The 19,769-nt window shown below is 41.6% G+C and overlaps 1 protein-coding gene across 1 annotated transcript in view; it reads left to right on the top strand.

Annotated features, from left to right (window-relative positions):
* Positions 1-558: 558 nt before the first annotated feature.
* Positions 559-19,769, top strand: part of CYP4X1 (cytochrome P450 family 4 subfamily X member 1) — a 42,542-nt gene continuing 23,331 nt past the window's right edge. Inside the window, exons 1-6 of the mRNA XM_081085775.1 lie at positions 559-984; positions 10,002-10,143; positions 11,279-11,323; positions 13,154-13,281; positions 15,278-15,405; positions 15,500-15,654. Coding sequence (XP_080941901.1) covers positions 805-984; positions 10,002-10,143; positions 11,279-11,323; positions 13,154-13,281; positions 15,278-15,405; positions 15,500-15,654 — 778 coding nt within the window. The 5' untranslated portion in view covers positions 559-804. The remainder of the gene's footprint in view (positions 985-10,001; positions 10,144-11,278; positions 11,324-13,153; positions 13,282-15,277; positions 15,406-15,499; positions 15,655-19,769) is intronic.

Raw genomic sequence — 19,769 nt, 5'->3', positions numbered from 1 at the left:
TCCCTCCTAGGGATGTGCCCGCAACCAAGGTACATGTCCTTGACCGGAATCGAACCTGGGCCCCTTGAGTCCGCAGGCTGACGCTCTATCCATTGAGCCAAACCGGTTACAGCTCATTAATAAATTTTTAACACGTTTTCATTTTGTACTGTGATCCACAAATTATGTTGAGGGCCCTGATTGCATGCATATGGTGGAACTACTATACAATGGTATGCTACTTAACATCTCTTCCCAATTCACCATTCAGGGTACTCTGCTGGCACCTTGAAATAGGATACGGTGGACATTCACAAACACTAGAAATCAGAGTGAGCACCACATGTAAAACATTTACCAGCACACCACTTGTCAGGCCACACTATATGAATATAATGATTATACATGCCCACCACTAGCCCAGAGACCCCTGTGGGTTTTGATACAATTTCAGAGTGGAAAGAAGGTCTTTTTGTATCGCAGTTTACCATTTATTTGTGGCAATGAAGAAAAATGATGATCTCAAGCTTGGCATTATTTCAAAACCTAACTTCAAATTTCCCTTGATTGAAAACAGTCACTCTTGAAATGTGATACTCCAGGAGGATATCCTGTAGGAGGTCCTCCTGAATGAAGATTTGCATCCCTGGATAAAGGGTTGGAAATCCTGCAACTTGCGCCTACCTCCTCTGGCCGAGCTTGAGCTGCCGCTCCTATCGCTCTTCCTCCTTCCGGGGCTGCGTGATCCCCGCCAAGCGCCAGGCTTCGGAAAGCGCATCCTCTCCCGGGTGCCTGGAAACCGCCGGCAATCCGCAGAGCAGCGTGATGGAGACCTCCTGGCTGGAGATGCGCTGGTCAAGGCCCTTTTACCTGGTGTTCGTGTTATGCCTGACCCTAGTGCTGCTGCAGGCCATCAAGCTCTTCCTGCGGAGGCAGCAGCTACTGCGAGATCTGCGCTCCTTCCCAGGGCCACCCCCCACCCACTGGTTAACAGGCCACCAGAAGGTGAGACAGAAGAGAGGGACAAAGGAGGATGCTAGAAAGCAGGCGGGCAGAGAGGCGACTGCTTCCTTCCCTTCTTTCCTTCTTCCCTTCTTCCCTTCCTCTCATCCTTCCATCCTGCACAGACCTCTCTGGCCCAGCTCGTGGCTCTCTGCATCTTTTCTTTTTGCTCCCTCCCAGCCCTACAGGGGAAGGGAAACACCCTGGAGCCGAATCTGGGAAAAGAAAGCATGGAGTAACTCAGGTCTGCTTCACCAATCTCTTGCATTTATGTACTGCATTTTAAAAAGTCTTCCACGCGTATTGTTAAAATATTTTTAGGAAGTATTATCCTAAATAATAGTTATTAATTGCAGAAAATGTGCAAAATTGGACTCAATAGTTGCCAACATTAGGCTATTTCAACTGGAAAAAAATTAACTTTCTTTTCCTAAGGTTCTTGTGAAGCAGGGAACAGCCCCAGCCACTCATTCACAAAATATTGACTGACTTAAATTTGTATGGTAGAGGAAGGCTGTTACCTTTTGGTCTCTCCTGTTACCTAAATCCACTCCTACCCCTGATTCCTTGTTTTATTAAAATATAGACTACTAATTCCTTTAAGTGCATTAATTTCTAAAATCATATAGAAAACAAAAATTGGGTTACTATTCACTATTACAACAATACTAGCTTTTATAATTGTCCATGCATTTACCTTTATTGAGATCTTTATTTCTTCATGTGGTTTTGGGTTACTTACCGGTGTCCTTTCATTTCTCCTTTGAGCATTTTTACAGGGCAGGTCTAGTGGTAATAACCTCCCTCAGCTTTTGTCTATCTGGGAATGTCTTCATTTCTGCCTCAATTTTGAAGGACAGTTTTGCTGAACATAGGTTGTGTGTGTGTGTGTGTGTGTGTGTGTGTGTGTGTGGTGTGTGCCTGTGCCTCGCACTTTGTGGGGTTTTTTGTTTTGTTTTTTACCATGAGATTATTTTATTGCAGAATATATGTTGGTAAATAATGGCTTAGAACTGCACAGTGCACCTATACACTGAGTGGCCAGATTATTATGACCACCCCATCAGTACTTCAATGACACTTCCAAAAATACTGAATATTGAAAACTTCCTAAGCAAATACTCTCAAGGCTTTATTATTATTATTATTATTATTTGCATAACTAATTCACTTCGTTGTACTGATGGCGTGGTCATAATAATCTGGCCACTCAGTGTATATGCTTTGGTTTCCTTATCTGTGCAACAGGAATGAAAGAGTACCTCTCAGGATTATTTTTAAAATCTGTATTGTTAAAGTATTACAGTTGTCGTCCCTTTATTCCCCATTGCCCTCCTCCACCTGGTTCCTGCCCTGCACTTTAACATATCAAACCGCTGTCTTCTGTCCTTCAAAGTTTCTGATGGGAAATCAGCTGCTGATCTGATTGAGAATCTTTTGTATGTAAAGGGTCACTTCCCTCTTGCTGCTTTCAAGGTTCTCTTTTTGTCTTTGGATTTTAAAAGTATGATTATGTGTCTCTGGATGGGTTTCTTTTAGTTCATCTTATTTGGAATTCACTGAGCTTCTTAAATGTCTATGTTTATGTAGCTCATCAAATTTGGGGAGTTTTCAGCCATTATTTCTTCAGCTGGTCCCTTTATCCCTCTCTCTCTCTCCTCCTTCTGAGACTGTATGTTGGTTAGCTGGATGCTGTCTCATAGGTCCCTTAAGCTCTCTTCACTTTCCTTCAATCACTTTTCTTTCTGTTTCTCAGACTCAATAATTTCCATCATTTTATCAAGTTCATTGATACTTTTTCTATCTGATTATATCTGCTTTTGGATCCCTCTGTGAGTTTTTCATTCCCATTACTGTACTTTTAATCACCAGCATTTTTTAGGTTTTCTATCCTTTTGTTGATTTTTGTGTTTTGTTCATACATCACTTTTTAAAATTTTCTTCACATCTTTCTTTCGTTCTTTAGCGTCTGTAACACAGTTGTTTTGAAGTCTTTATCTAATAGTGCTGCCCTTGGGTCTTTTTCAGGGCCAATTTCTATTTATTAAATTTTTTATTTAAATGGGTTATATTTTCTTGTTGTTGTTTTTTTGTATGCCTTGTGATTTTTTTGTTGAAAGTTAGGCATTTCAATATAATAATATGATTATTTAAGAAATCAGATTCTCTCCCTTTTCCAGGCTTTGATGGGGGCGGGGGGGGCACATTGTTTTAGTTTTTTGTTTCTTTAATTGTTGTAAGCTCTCCATGTAACAAGGATCATCATGAGGTGTAAATTTAATGTCAGATCTTTTCTGAGCCTGTGCCTTTCCTTAAACATGTGTGGCCACTTTCTAATTTTCCTTATATATACAATTGCTTTTGAATGTCCTAGTTTTTAATGTATAGTTCACAAACAAGAAAAAAAAAAAAAAAAGAGGAAAATGGCCAGAAGAAAAGGGCACTGGCCTTTAAAATTTCCTAGAAGTCATTTCAGCTGGTGAGAGCAAGGGGGCTTGCAACAATGGAGGAGGTACATAAAAATGACCGTTATCCTCTTTGTGTGCCCCTCTGTGATCAGAAGTAATTCCCAATATTTGTAGAACTGGGTGCTTCTCCCCCACATACACCTCCATACCCCGCTGTGTCCAAGCTGCTCCAGGAACACCCGTAACTGTTTGCTATGGGACTGGAGGTGGGGAAAGGGTAGCTGCTACTGTGTGAAGAGCTGAAACTGACAAAAATTAACTGCAATGTACAGTCCAAACCTTACTCCTGGAAGCTGCAAGCCTTCAATAGACTCCAGAGTTACAAAATAGGTACATTTGACAAATTCTGCCAGTGCAGTGGCTGTCTAGGTGGAAAGGCAGGTTACTGGTGCTTCCTAATCTGCCATCTTTCCAGAATTCTCCCCCCTATCTAATTATTCATCTTTATTATATAATCCTTTTCTCTCCCTCTCTCTAACAGCTCTAAAATCTTCACTTTGCCTCTGGTGCTCTGAAATTTAGTTATGATGCCCTTAGGTGTGGCACTTAGGTTTGTTTGTCTGTTGAATTATTATCTCTGATGCTTTGGTCAGCAATCTTTTCTATCTGGAAACTCATATTAACCAGTTCTGGGAAATTTTTATGTAAAATCTTTGTCTTAGTTTAGGTTTTCCCAGCATAAGACCCTAAGACAAGGATTCAAGAGCAAGTATTTTATTTTGGAGATGATGCCAGGAAACTTTGATAGAGGATTTGGCAGTTGAGATAGAGATGAGAAGGCAGTCAACATAAGGTTGGCTTTAAAACAAGTTACCACTGTGGCCAACTGTGGTTTAATCCCACAGGCAAACTCTGGTAGCCAGTATGTATAACTCAGAGTTATCCTGCCTGGAGAGTAGAGAAACCGGGGCATTTTTAGACTAACTCCCGACAGTCATTGATAGAAGATTGGTCCTAAGGAGTGTTATATTTCCAGCACTTCTGGGCTGTTTTGTAGGCAACAAAGCAGGCTCCAGTGGCTAAGGGCAACCCTTAAATTAATAAATAAAAGTTCTGGTTATGGTATGCATTGAAGTGGTAAGGATGAAGAGTTGGGGACAGAAAAATAATAGTGAATAGTACAATTTCTTTGATACCTCCTTCCCATCACCCTCTGAAGCTTTCTCTTCTCTCTTTCTGGAACTCCTATTGGTTGAATATGCACCTCCTGGATTGGCCTCTATTTAAAAAAAAAAAAAAAAACATTCAAAAATTTGCTTCTTGATTTTATCTTTCTACAGTTTTTAAAATTTAGTTATCATGCCTTGGCTAGTTTTGTTCAGTGGTTAGAGTGTCAGCCCTCAGACCCAAGGGTCGCCACAGGTTCAGTTCCCAGTCAAAGTCATGTACCTCAGTTACAGGCTCCTCAGCCCAGGTAGGGTCGCATGTCAGAGGCAGCCAATTGATGTGTCTCTCTCACATTGATGTTTCTCTCTCTCTCATTCTCTCTCTCCCACTCCTCCCTCCCTTCCACTCTTCCTGGAAATGAATGGAAAAAAATATCCTCAGGTGAGGATTAAAAATTTTTTTTGGCTATCATAATTTTAATTTCCAAGAGTTTATCTTATTCTTCATTTATTCTGTATTAATTACCTTGTAATGCATTTTTATTTTGTTAATGTTTTTATTGATTTTTAGATAGAGAGGAAGGGAGAAGGCGAGAGAGATAGAAACATGGATGAGAGAAACACATTGATCGGCTGCCTCCTGCACCCCACCTACTGGGGATTGAGCCCAAAACCTGGGCATGTGGCCTGACTGGGAATTGAATCTGGGACCTCTTGGTCCATGGGATGATTCTCAATCCACTGAGCCACGCCAGCCAGGCAGTATAAAGTATTTTTAAAATCCTAAAACTTACTAGCTTAAGACAACAAAGAAGTTCAGGTTATCTACTTTTCCTTTTGTTTTGTTTTTTATACTTTTGTTGTCATACCTAAGAAACAATTGCCAAATTCAAAGTTAAATTCTTATCACTTCTTCTCCAGGTGACCTTTTAAATTAAAGTGCCTTACAGAGAGTTTTATAGTTTTAGCTCTTTCATTTAGATTTCTGATCCATTTTGAGTTTTGCATATTGTGTGAGGTTGGGGTTCAACTTCATTCTTTGGCATGTGGATATCCAGTTATCCCATGCCATTTGTTGAAAAGACTATTCTTTCCCCCATTAAATTGTTTGGGCACCTGAGTAGGGAAAGCCAAGTCCTCCTTCTGTGTATCTACTTTACTCTTACACCACTACCACATCCACAACATTACAGCAGGGGTCCTCAAACTACGGCACGCGGGCCACATGCAAATACAAATATTGTATTTGTTCCTGTTTTGTTTTTTTACTTCAAAATAAGATATGTGCAGTGTGCATAGGAATTTGTTCATAGGTTTTATTTTAAACTTATCCCGGCCCTCCAACTGTCTGAGGGACAGTGAACTGGCCCCCTGTTTAAAAAGTTTGAGGACCCCTGTTTTACAGTTTTCCCCACACCAAGCAATTCTGTGACACTAACTGGATGTCTTAAAATTTAACTCAATTCTGATACTATCTACCTGAAAGTAGCATTAGATCCCACAGATTAAGAGCTCAGTCCTCACCTCCACTTCAGATGCCAATTGCAAGTCCATGTTGTTACCTGTGCTTCTGACCAATCAGTTATAAATTGAAGTTTCCCATGACCCCTTCCTCAGGTTGGATTAATTTGCTAGAAGGTACCCAGCCAGGATGGTTTAGTGGTTGAGCATCAAACTGTAAACCTGGAGGTCACAGGTCGATTCCAAGTCAGGGCACATGCCTGGCTTGAGAGCTCGATCCCCAGTGTGGGGCATGCAGGAGACAGCCGACCAATGATTCTCTCTCATCATTGATGTTTCTATCTTCCTCTCTCTCTCCCCCTCTCCCTTCCTCTCTGAAACCAATAAAAATATATTTTTTAATTTGCTAGAAGAAATCACAGAACTCAGAAAAACACTTTACTAACCAATAACTGGTTTATCATAAAAGGGTATGACAAAGGTTACAGATGAACATCCAGATAGAAGAGATGCATTGGACAAACTATGAAGGCTTTATCGTGTATGATTGGTCATTAATGCCATTTCAGCCCCTCTCCCCTCTCAGAAGAATGGGAGGTAGGCCAAAAATTCTAAGTTTCTAATTATGGCTTAGTCTTTCTGATGACCAGCCCCCACCCAGGAGCCCACCAAGACACTCCTATCACCAAGGAAAATCCAAGGAGTTAGAACCCTATGTCAGGAACCAGGCTCAAAGACCAAATGTTAGAACAAAAGGTGCTTCTAGTACTCTTGTCACTTAGGACATCACACAGGTTCTAGGAACTCTGTGCCAGGAACTGGGGGAAGATTATATATATAATATATTATCTCACAGCACCTTTTTCAAAAATAAATTGACTGTAAACATGGAATTTTATTTCTGAATTCTCATTCTATATAATTGATCTATATGCCTATCCTTATGCCAATACCACACTGTTTTAATTACTGTTGCCTTATGGATAAGTTCTGAAATCAGAAAGCATGAGTTCTTCTACTTTGTTCTTTTTCAAGACATTTAGACTATTCTCAATGCTTCCAGTTTCCATATAAATTTTAGCATCAGTTTGTCAATATTTACATAGAAGCCAGAAGCCAGAAGCCAGCTGTAATTCTGATTCAGATTTCATTGGATCTGTAGATCAATTTGAGAAATATTGCCATCTTAATATTAAGTCTTCTGATCCATGAACATGGGTGTCTTTCCACCTATTTAAAGTCTTTTAAATTTTCTTTCAAGAAGGTTTTCTAGCTTTCAGGCTACATTTTTTGTTAAATTTGTTTCTGAATATTTTCTTCTATTTGCTAGTCATAAATAGAACGGGTTTATTTTCATTCAGATTGGTCTTTGCCTTCATGATATTTTAAAGTCTATACTAGTATTCCTCTTGACTGTCACTAAATTATTTTTTGTGTTTAAGAGAGGCCTCTCTCAGAGTTTTGAAAATTGGAGTTGGCTGATGTATCAAACTGGCTAATATTACCAACCCTACCTCTTTACCTTTTATTAATGCTTTATGTTCCTTACTTTTTTAAAAAATATTTTAATTGATTTTAGAGAGGAAGGGAGAGGGAGAGAGAGATAGAAACATCAGTGGTGATAGAGAATTGTTGATTGGCTTCCTCCTGCAAGTCCCACACTGGAGATCAAGCCCACAAACTGGGCATATGCCCTGACCAGGAATTGAACCGCAATCTCCTAGTTCAGTGGTCAGCAAACTGCGGCTCACAAGTCACACGCGGTCTTTGGCCCCTTGAGTGTGGCCACGAAGTTTCAATCGCACTGTACATGCGTGCCTGCACGTGGTATTTTGTGCAAGAGCCACACTCAAGGGGCCGCAGTTTGCTGACCACTGCCCTAGTTCACAGGTCGACACTCAACCACTGAGCACGCCGGCCAGACTACGTTCCTTTTTTTTTTTATCTTTAAATTCTTTATTAGTTAAGTTATTCCAAATGTGTCCTCATCCCCCCCCATTAACCCCCTTCCTCCTCCCCCCCCCAACTCATTCTCTCACCCCCCTGTTGTCCATGTCCATTGGTTTGGCTTATATGCATGCGTACAAGTCCTTTGTTTGATCTCTTCCCCTTACCCCCACCCTCTCCTACTTTCCCTCTGGGAATTGATAGTCTGATTGCTGTTTCTCTGTCTTTGGATCTGTCCCTATTCATGTGTCCATGTTGTTCTCTATATTCCACAAATGAGTGAGATCATGTGGTATTTATCTTTCTCTGACTGGCTTATTTCACTTAGCATAATGCTCTCCTTCATCACTCAGCCGCAAGGAGAGGATGGAACTATTTTGCATTGCAAAACATTTTAGGTTCCAGAAGGAACCGGTGTGTGTAAGGGAAATTCCCTGTACCACACACATATAGGTCTCCTCAACTCTCCCATCCCATGTTATACAAGAAGCCAATATAAACGAATCTATTGTCAGTGACTTAATGGAACTATTTAAATGAACCATTAGTAGCAGTCTGTGTATCAGGCAAAAAATTCATTTCTAATGGTAGTATTTATACTCTGATTTATAAATTTTCTTGGGATTCCTAAGCTTGGGGTATAACATTCTAAACAAGGACAGTGTAATTATCTTTTCAATATAAATATATGTTGTATTCCCAGACCAAGTCACTGTCAGATGACATACACTGTGAGCTGTTTTCCCAACTTAGAGGGTGAAAGGAGGTTTTTGGTTTTCTTTTCTTTTTTCTTTTTTTAGTTTTTCATATGAGTTTGTTTTTATTGTTTTATCTATAATATAAATTACAAGTATTTGCTTCTTGCTTTTACAGCACCGAGTGCCATATTCTTGGGCATCAGCAAGGCCTAGGTGCAATTTTAGCAGACATTGGAAATAAATAGATTCAGTTCAAAGCAAGAGCTTATATCCAAAGTGGGAGCGTATTTTAGATCTATCTCTTACATCGTGTCTACACACAGCTGGCACACAGTTATCTGAACTAGAGTGAGAAGATAGAGTACATGCACCGAGCCACAGGAAATCCTGTAATTTATCTAGGCAGTAATTTTGACTTCTTCTTTTTGAAACCTTTTACTAGTGTGGACTTGGGTCACACGTGATGAGTCTTTCACTCCACACAGAGGCATTTGGACTGACTTAAAGGTAGATAAGAATCACTGGCTAAATAGAATGTTGTCAGTTGTCAGCATTGGGGAGAGATCAGATTGGCCATGATGGAGTTGTTTCAAACACCCTACTTTCCTATCTTTCTGCTGGTCGGCAGGGCAGAATGGTCATGGCTTGGCAGTTCAGTTACGGTGAGGAGGTGATGCTTGGATAAGGGCTGCACAGGGGCAGGTGGAGTATATGAGAAGTGGTGGTAGGCTGAGCGTTTTCATTTGAGTTTGCGTCAAGCTTCACACCCCTATATAAATGAAACTCCTACTGTTATATGCAAAAAGAATTGGATTTTCTTTGTAGATGGAGTTGGCAGGTTTTTAGAAGTATTTACCATTAAGTTATTACAAAAAAAGACACGCATCAATAATTACAGGAAAGGGAGAAGGAATGGTGAGCTGGATGGACGCATCATGTTCACCCCACTAACAGTTAGCTTTCCACACAGGAAAAGACATTGTTTTCAGCTTTCAGATGCCACTCCTGATCTAAGAGTGTGACCATGGCAGGTGAGGCAGGGCATGTGACTGGACTCCCTTCACCCTCTCAACTGGGAAAACAGCTCACATCCGACAGTGACTTGGTCTGGGAATACAACATGTATTTATATTGAGAAGATAAATACGCTGTCCTTGTTTAGAATGTTATACCCCAAGCTTAGGAATCCCAAGAAAAGCATGTTCACCCACTTCCAGAAAAAGGGTCAGGCTCCTCTGCCTGGTGACCTTACCCACACCCTGAACTCAGCTCAGCTCTGTAAGAGGGGATGAGTCTAGACTGGTTGGCATCTCTAATATCCTTCACTTTTTTCACTGCAGTTATTTCGGGATGGTGATTTCAAGACAATTGAAGAGTTTGTGAAAAAATACCCGTGTGGCTTTCCTGCCTGGATTGGGCCCTTTGAAGTATTTTTCCAAATCTATGACCCTGACTATGCAAAGACATTTCTGAGCAGAACAGGTAAGAAGCAACCTCATCCTCTTGGGAGTGGTACGCACAACCCATAGCCAGGATTCTAAAGGAATTCTGAAGCAAAGATTGGTATTAGGCCTTCAAGAGGAACTGGAGGAAGTGTTGAGAGGCATCCCACCAATCCTTCCCACACAACCCCAGTCCCTCTCTAGTTCAGACCTCCATGGGCCCTTTTAGGTCACTGTATTAAAGCCCAGCTGGCACCCCCAGATCACCACGGGCTTTCTTTTCCTCTTTTGGTTTTGTGACTTCAGTGTCATCAACACTCCTCAGCCTGGCCCCTTTCTTGAGGGTAAGTGCTCAGAGGGATTCAGAAGTAGCTCTGCCTGTGCCAATTCAGTATATAGCCCTGAATGCCAGATCATTGCTTTACTCAGGCTAACCTCTCCACTGTGGTCCACATTTTGTTTTCGTTTTTTGCATATTTCTCAACTGTGTTCCCTTTGGAGCACAAGTTCTCTGACTCCTCCATCCAATTCTTTTTCAAGGCTTCCACAGTACATTATTTCATAGCACAAAATTAAATGTCCAGCTTTTGTTCCATCAACTTTGTAAATTAAGGTGTGATATTCAGATCTTTCTTCCCTGTGCCATTTCTCCATTACTTTTAGCAAAATCTTCAGTATTTTTAGCAGTTCTCCAGATTGGTTTCATGTTTGTCTCTTAAAGAACAGGAGATGTAAAACACCACGTTAGAGTTCATGAGAACCACAAGTGGCACTTATACCTTGCTTTCTGGTGTTTCCCCAACCCCTGTTGTCATTCCCCATCCCCCTTTTCCCCCCTCCCTCCCAAAAAAACACCATATAATATGTTGTCCCAACTCCTGTTCTGGACAGTTTGTAACCTGCGGGTAATCTCTGTGTCCAATGTAGGAAGTGTAAATGAGGAAAGGTTCTGGGTTTGTGTAATGTCTGCCTCATGGGGTTTGCTGTTCTCTGATTCCTGAACCAAGAGTTTTGTCAACTCCCCAACCTTTACACCTGCCAAGGGCTGCAAGAGTGAGCCCTGGGTTTCCTTTTACTGACTATTTGGGGTTAATGTGAGCAAATGAGAAAACCTTCACCAACTTTGATAATTTTCCTCTAATGCTGTCTTTTGTTTCCTCTGCTTGACTCTGCAGATCCCAAGTCCCAGTACTTGTACAGGTTCTTGATTTCATTATTCGGTATGTATGTGACCCACTCACTTGCTAGAAATCCCCTTGCTATAGTAGAGCATTACAAAGAAACTCACGTCGGAATTCAAAAGCATTAAGAGTATGGTAGACCTACACTGCAAGTTATCTAGGGGAAGGTCAGGAGGGAGTGCTATGGTAACAGCACAACTTCCTAGGAATCCTCCTTGTCCAGTTCTGTCCCTGAAATCTCATTCTCAAGGCAGCATATGTGTGTATCTGTACCATCTCTGTCTTTAAAATTGCAGCCTAGCCATCAGTATTTTTTATTTTATTCTTTCTTCTCTTGTTTTCTTGGCTCCTTCCCTTTCTTTTTGGACTTCCTCTACTTCTGTATGCAAATCAGTAAAATTTTGCTCCAAAGTACAGTTTGGAAATATCCCATGAGCAGATAAATTAAGCCTTTTAGTTATGTAATTGGTATTTATGTTAGACAAGAAAGGAATTAAGTGAAAGGACATGGGTTTTGGATTTAGAACTACTTGAATTGGAAGACAGCCTCGACTGACTAGTTGAGTTTGGTCTTAGGGAAGTCAATTAATCTCGCTAAGCCTCTGTTTCCTCACCTTTGATGATGAGGAAGAGAGTTACCTCTCTGGACTGCTGAGAGGATTAAATGAAACATTTTCAGGATTGATTGTAATAGCTGCCTGCATACCAGTGCCCGACCATGCATTGCAAGCCTGGTATGTTTAAGCCCTCAATGAAGGATGGCAATCATATATTAACTAGAGGCCCAGTGAACGAATTCATGCACCAGTGAGGTCCCTTGACCTGGCCTGCAGGATCAGGCCAAAACTGGCTCTCTGACATCCCCTGAGGGATCCCGGATTGCAAAAGCGTGCAGGCCAGGCCAAGGGACCCCACCAGTGTATGATTGGGGCTGGGGAAGGACGCTGGAGATTGGTGAGCCAGGGAGGGACCGCGAGAGGGCTCCAGGGCATGTCCTGCCTGTCTCACTAAGTCCCAATCAGCCAGACCCCAGCAGCAAGCTAGCCTACCAGTTGGAGTGTCTGCCCCCTGGTGGTAATAGGGACTGATCAACAAGTCAACTGTCAATGGTTGGTGCGAGTCATAGCGAGCAGTTGGGTGGCCTTAGCATATCATTAGCATATTACACTTTGATTGGTTGAATGGCCGACTGGTCAACCAGACACTTAGCATATTAGGCTTTTATTATATAGGATATGCTTTAAGTTTCTTTTAAAGTCAAATCTTTAATGACCTCCCTGGTAACAGAAGATTATGAGGCACTAGCCTTGATGAGTGTTTTCTGTTTGTATCATTCATGGGTGTGAAGCACTGATGAGGGCTCAAGGAGGAGCTATCTGGGGACATAATGGACACTCTTGTCCAGTTCCTTATGAATTTTGTGTTCACAGTATAGTTTATGGGTTGGTTTGGAGTGAGAGAAGATGAATATCTGCTGTGTCTCCACTGTCAGCTAGAGACCAGGCAAGGTGCCTTACATATACATCTTCATTTAATATGCACAGAAACACAGTGAAGTAGATATTTATTATCACACTTGGTCATTGAGAAAATCAAGCCTTAGGAAGGTTAAGTGGCTTACTCAATTATTACACAGGTGGTAACTGCTGATTTCAGTATGAACACTATCATAAGGTTTCGTAAAGTGGATTGCTGACAATGCTAACTACATTCATTGCAGATGTAAGCATCAAAATTCACCTTGATCTTAATATATGAGCACTACTTTGACATTCTGTTATGTCATGACTGTACATCATGGTCACTCCATGATGTCTGTTCCTCACCTCTCCTTCTAATAAAATGCATTTGTGCCTCTTATGTCTCAAGGAGAAGGACTACTGAGTCTAAATGGAACCAGGTGGTTCCAGCACCGGCGCCTAATAACTCCTGCATTCAATTTTAACATCCTGAAATCCCACACCAGCGTGATGGCCCAGTCTGTAAACGTAATGCTGGTAAGTGAAGGGATAAAAGTGTTCTGATGTGGCCCTGCCTGACCGGTTTGGCTCAGTGGCTAGAGCATCGGCCTGCAGACTGAAGGGTCCCGGGTTCAATTCTAGTAAAGGGCATGTACCTTGGTTTCGGGCACACCCCCAGTAGGGAGTGTGCAGGAGGCAGCTAATGGATGTTTCTCTCTCATCAATGTTTCTAACTCTCTATCCCTCTCCCTTCCTCTCTGTAAAAAATCAATAAAAAAGAAAAAAAAGTGTTCTGATGTGTTGCAAAATACTTACAACAGGAAATGGATTAGACATATGTGTAGTGGGTAGTGAAAGTCAAAGGGGGATGATTTCTAGAAATCAACCAATGCACAAGTACCCCCTAAGCAATAGGTGTCTATGTAAGCCTTTGCTATGTTTTTTGGAGTGATAAAAAAGAGGAAGATCTGGTTGACTGTCTTAGATATATTTTGAGATCCTATGGCAGTAAATCAAAGTAGTAAGATTCCAATGGTAAATGCTATAGATGGCAGGTAAGGAAATCTGGAGTAGCTATAATTGCTTCAAATTCAGAGGAGACACATTTATCATGAACTCTGAGCTGGACTTGAATATGTGAATAATATGGATGAGGAAACTTAGGCAGAGTGAGTTAGGTTAGTATGAACAAATGTTTGGAGGTTGTAATGGACTTGCCTGGTAGCCATAAATTACCAGGCAAATGATAAGTGTCTACATTAAAGTCAAAGATGTGAGTTTCCTCAAGGAGAATCATTAGGAGCTGATTTGCACTCTTCCAAAGGGGCATGAGAGGATGCCGAGGACTGTTCCTATGGGCAGTCCCTGGTTTATAAATGAGTTCTATTCATAAACTCCAGGTGTGAATGATACATTTTTAAATTGTACTTATTTAAAAATCAGACTAATAATGTACTAAGACAGTTTCATTGGAAACACTTCCAACCCCATAAACAAGCCAAAGTTTTCTTCCACCTTCATCTGCATGCCTATTTCTTTCTGCACGAGAGAACCACTGATTGGCTGGGTTCTCAGCCAAGCTCAGAGAAGCGGATTTTCCCTCCAGTCTGCTGGGACTGTGGTGAAAGTAAGTAAGTACCAGTCGAGGCAGAGAACTTGAGGTGCAGGTTAGAGTGAGAGGGGGCATGCTCTTCAGATTCTGGTGCTATGCAGCTTGGCTCACAATTTCATATCAGCCAGTGGTGGCCTTTGATTTTATCACCATTTCAGTCAACCATTTCTGTCTCCCTCACTTCTCAGTCCCACATTTCCCTGAGATTCCTCTCACCGCTCTTCCTTCTGCTGAATTGTGCCAAAGTGCCTCCAGCACTGAGCCTCCCCTTGGTTCTCCTTTCTTCTAAACTCACTTCTGTACTCAGTAAAACTTACATCATTCAGGGTGATAGCAATTGACTAAACAGTTGACACTTAGGTAAAAACTTTAAAAACATCTCTTTGCCTTTTTTTGTGTGGCCTCCAAATCCTTAGCACCTAGCTATAGGTATTGTCACTCAATAAATGTCAGTTGCTCTGAACTTAAACATTTAGACTTATTAGTATTTTTACTTTTAATGTTCCAAGTTTATTCTAAGTACAATTATGGTGGTTGGAAGTAGTAATGGGGTGAGGGAGCCTAACAGTTTGGGCACTGAGGGTAGAGGAAGCCCTGGGCAGACTCCTTGTAATTATGGGTCTAGTATCAGGGATTATCTGTTTCAATAGGATCTTATCTGTTTAAAGGCAGAGTTATGGTAATAACTGAAAGGCCAACGATACTTAATTCAGCCATTTACTGGGCATCTGGTTGGCTCCATGCTCTTTCTCACCCAGCTGGGTGCATTTTCCCCCCTTCCTGATGCTAAGTAAACATTTAGCTTGTTTGCTTGTATGAATTTTGGCTCCTGCTAGGTTAGGGTTGTCTCCCTTACAACATAAGGGCAGGGTCACACAAAGGCACTTGGATGGTGATGTTGATCTTGACTTCCTGTTTCAGGATAAATGGGAGAAGATTTGTGGCACTCAGGAATCAGTTTTGGAGGTTTTTGAGGACATCAGCTTGATGAGCCTGGACACACTCATGAAATGCACTTTCAGCCAGGAGACCAACTGCCAGATAAACATGTTAGTGACAGGAGGGCAAAAAAACCCAACAACCCACATTTGTTTGCCATTATCAGAGGCACCTATTGACATGTTATCTCCACTTTCTCTCTAGTGCCCAGGATCATTATACTAAAGGGATAACTGAAGGCAGTGAAATCATCTATCACCGCGTTTTCAGTTTCTTATATCACTATGATATAATTTTCAAATTCAGCCCTAAGAAGCGCCAATTACAGAAGATAGTCAACAATTTGCATCAGTACACAGGTATGTCTTGGGTTTGGGTTGCCTGAGTGCATACATTGTCATAACTGTATTGTGTCTGTGTAGAGGAATAAGCCAATGATACATAATTCAGCCATTTACTGGGTATCTGGTTGTGAAAAGAGAAAGAATTCTTGTTGTTAATGGAGCTTTTAAATGCAAGTCCTTTAAAGAAGTTTGCCACATTCATAGTAGTGTCTTATGAGAGAGAAGTTTTCAATGTATTCTATAATTTTTATTATGCACAATTTTTATTAATACAATGTAACAAGTGGGCACTTAATATTTCAAAGCATAAATAGCATTTGGCTATTTGCACCATGCTTGCGGTAATAATAACAAATGAAAAATATTCATGCAACACAGGAATGAATAGGGAAACAGAATAAACAGGGACATACAATCAAAGAAGGGGGAGATGGGGAGATGGTGAGTTATCCAATTGGTATGAAGGTTTAGTGTTGGAAGACAAATAAGTTCCAGAGAGCTGCTCTACAACATCGTGCCTGCAGTTAACAATACTGCAGTGTACGCTTAAAATGCATTAAGTGGGTTAATCTCTAATAAGCATTATTATCAGAATAAAAAAAAATAAGTTTTAAAAGCTTGTTTCAAAATTATATAGTTTTAATAAAAAATAAACAAAGAAGTTGAAATAGATTAAACTTTCTAAACAATTCAATATTACTTTTAATGAACATAACAATAGAAAATATTTATCAAACTGTTCATTAATCCTCCTTTAGCTCTACCAGTTACTAGCAGTGTGACTTTGGGCAAGTTACTGCTTTGTATCAGTTTCATCTATAAAATGGAGATAAAAAAGGATGTAACTCATAGGTTTGTGGTGATGATGAAATATGTTTATATTTGTAAAGCACTTTGAACATTTCCTGGAATTGAATCAACATTAAATATCCTAATATATAAAGAGCCAGGGTCCATCACAACTGAAACGTCTGGATGAATGACCAAACACCAGGTTAGGGTCCCGGGCGGCGTGGCAGAAGTCAGTCCTGGGTCCCGGTGGCCTGTGGTGGGAGTTGGTCCTGGGTCCCAGCTGGCACAGCAGAAGTCGGTCCTGGGTCCCGGCGGCCCATGTGGGAGTCGGTGCTGGGTCCTGGCTGCCCACAGTGTGGAAGCAGGAAGAGCTGTGGGCCCCATACCATGGCATGGCGGCGGGAAGGAGCTGTGGGAACAGAGCCATGCTGCCATTGGACTGGCCTCTTGGTCCCTCCCCTCCGCCCGCAGGCTCTGGGGAGCCAGAGCCATGCTGTGATCAGACTGGCCTCTTGGCCCCTCCCTATGGGGTCCTAAATTGTGAGAGCATGCAGACTGGGTTGAGAGACCCCCCCCCCCCCACCACAGAGGGCACAAATTTTCATGCACCAGGCCTCTAGTGCAGTGATGGCGAACCTATGACATGCATGTCCGAGGTGACACGCGAACTTATTTTTTTTGGTTGATTTTTCTTTGTTAAATGGCATTTAAATGTATAACATAAATATCAAAAATATAAATCTTTGTTTTACTATGGTTGCAAATATCAAAAAATTTCTACATGTAACATGGCACCAGAGTTAAGTTAGGGTTTTTCAAAATGCTGACACGCTGAGCTCAAAAGGTTTGCCATCACTGCTCTAGTCTATGTTTATAAAAGCCTAAGCGGCTGAATGACTGGTCGACCAGTTGCTATGATGCACACTGACCACCAGGGGCAGACATTCAATGCAGGAACCCACCCGATCAGCCCCAGGGGGGCCGGCCAGCCAACATCCCGCGGTCCCTTCCCCAGCCGGTCACCCCCCACATCAGCACCAGTCCCCGGCCAGGCCAAGGGACCCCACCTGTGCATGAATTAATGTACCGGACCTCTAGTAATATATATTTTCCCTAGGAAATTTGCAAGATACACCTAAACATGCACACTCACACACATATAAACACATGAACATAGATATTGTTAGAAGGACACTCAGATAAGCAGATTAGAAACAATTTAAGACACAAATAGGCATTATGCATAGCAGTTCTCAAACCTGTTCCCATGATGGCCCACACAGAAAATGTTAATATTTATATGCCTCATTGGAATAAATAAGAGTGGATTTTGTGGCATCAACATAGGACTTGGTGAAAAAATGTTTACATTTTCTTTTTCTTTTTCTTTTTTAAATATATTTTATTGATTTTTTACAGAGAGAAGGGAGAGAGATAGAGAGTTAGAAACATCAATGAGAGAGAAACATCGATCAGCTGCCTCCTGCACATCCCCCACTGGGGAAGTGCCCGCAACCCAGGTACATGCCCTTGACCGGAATCGAACCTGGGACCCTTCAGTCTGCAGGCCGACGCTCTATCCACTGAGCCAAACCGGTTTCGGCTACATTTTCTTGATATTAAATAATTATGATTAAAAAATGCAAAGTATTAGGGAAAAAATTAAATGTTAAATTTTAAATTTCTTTCAATTACAACTGACATTCAATGTTATATTAGTTTCAAATATGCAGCATAATGGTTATACACTTATATAACTTTCAAAGTAAGCCCCCCAGTAACTCTAGTACACCATACATACTATTACAGTAGTATTGACTAGAGGCCTGGTGCATGAAATTTGTACACTCATCGGGGGGTGGTCCTTCAGCCCAGCCTGCACCCTCTTACAGTCCAGGAGCCCTTGGGGGATGTCTGACTGATGGCTAGGCCACTCCCTGACATCCTTACTGCTACCGCAGAAGCAGAAGAGGCTCCTGCCACCACCGCTGCGCTCGTCAGCCATGAGCCCAGCTTCTGGCTGAGTGGCACTCCCCCTGTGGGTGCACACTGATCACCAGGGAACAGCTCCTGTATTGAGCATTTGCCTTCTGGTGGTCAGTGCACGTCATAGTGACCGGTCATTCTGCTGTTTGGTCAATTTGCATATTAGCATTTTATTATATAGGAAATCCCCTATGCTGTAGTTTGCATCCCCTTGACTATTTTGTAACTTTCAATTTGTAATTCTTAATCCCTTCACCTTTTTCATCCAGCTTCCCTCCCCCTCCCATTTGGCAACCATCAAAATGTTCTCTGTATCAGATTGCCTGGAGAGAGGTGGGATCTGAGTCTGGGCTGGGGGGAGAAATGCATGCAGCTGGGACTAGAATCCCAGAGGGAGACTGTACTGCACCAAATCTGTGGCCCTTGGGGTCAGTGTAGCCCTCAAATGTGGAAGGGGGTCCACAGGGCTGCTGGAAGTGGGGGACGCTAGATCTAAGCTCACAGCCATGGGAGACTGTGCCCAGAAAGGCAGCCTGAAGTTCAATATTGGCTGTGCAGTGCCGGGGGGAGAAAGATGCGAGGCAGCACAGTTGCTTTGTCCTTTTTACTTCCTTGCTTTTGTTTGCTAAACCCAGTACATGGATCTTCCAATTAAAAACACTCACCAACACTGCAGAGGAAGGTGGTTTTTGTGGAAATTGGGGAGAAGAATAGGGAGGAATGAGCAGGAAACCAGCTCTGGGACAGTCCATCCCTCCAATCCAGTCTTAAGTGCAGCAGGGAAAGGAAAGGCCTAAACACCCCCAGGGAGCCCTAGGGGACTGGGTTGAGGGGCCATTTGGTTCCAGAAACTAATACAGAAACACCGCCACCCAGGAGCTGTGTCAGAATAGATGCTTGTGCAAATACAACTGAAGGCAGGCAGAGAAACAAAGTGAGCAGAGTGAGTCCACCTGCTTGAAATCAAGGCTGTGGCTTATGACGCAGAGGAGCGGTGGATCTCTGGGAACTTCAACACTGTACTGACTTCCTAACAGGAAACAGATATGCCAGGCAGAACAGTAGAGAAGGTCTTAAACCCATGGGTCATTGAAGCTCCTCTGAAGCGAATGAACTTCACTACTTCACTTTTTTATTTTTTATCTTTTACTTAAGAAACTAACATTTTTTCACTTTATTTTACATTTTTATTATTATATTGTTATTTTTAATTATTATTACTATTATGTAACCATTTTCTAAAGTTTTATTTTATTTTTTCTTTATTTTATTTTAATTTTATTGGATTAGTGTTCTACATTCTATTTTTATTTTTATTTTAGCATTATTTTACTCTATCTCGATTTTTCCTT

Source organism: Myotis nattereri (genome assembly GCF_964212035.1).
Source record: "Myotis nattereri genome assembly, chromosome: 3".
NCBI classification, from domain to species: domain Eukaryota; kingdom Metazoa; phylum Chordata; class Mammalia; order Chiroptera; family Vespertilionidae; genus Myotis; species Myotis nattereri.
The sequence above is the reverse complement of the archived record's forward strand: the minus strand, read 5'-3'. Positions and strand labels throughout refer to the sequence as shown.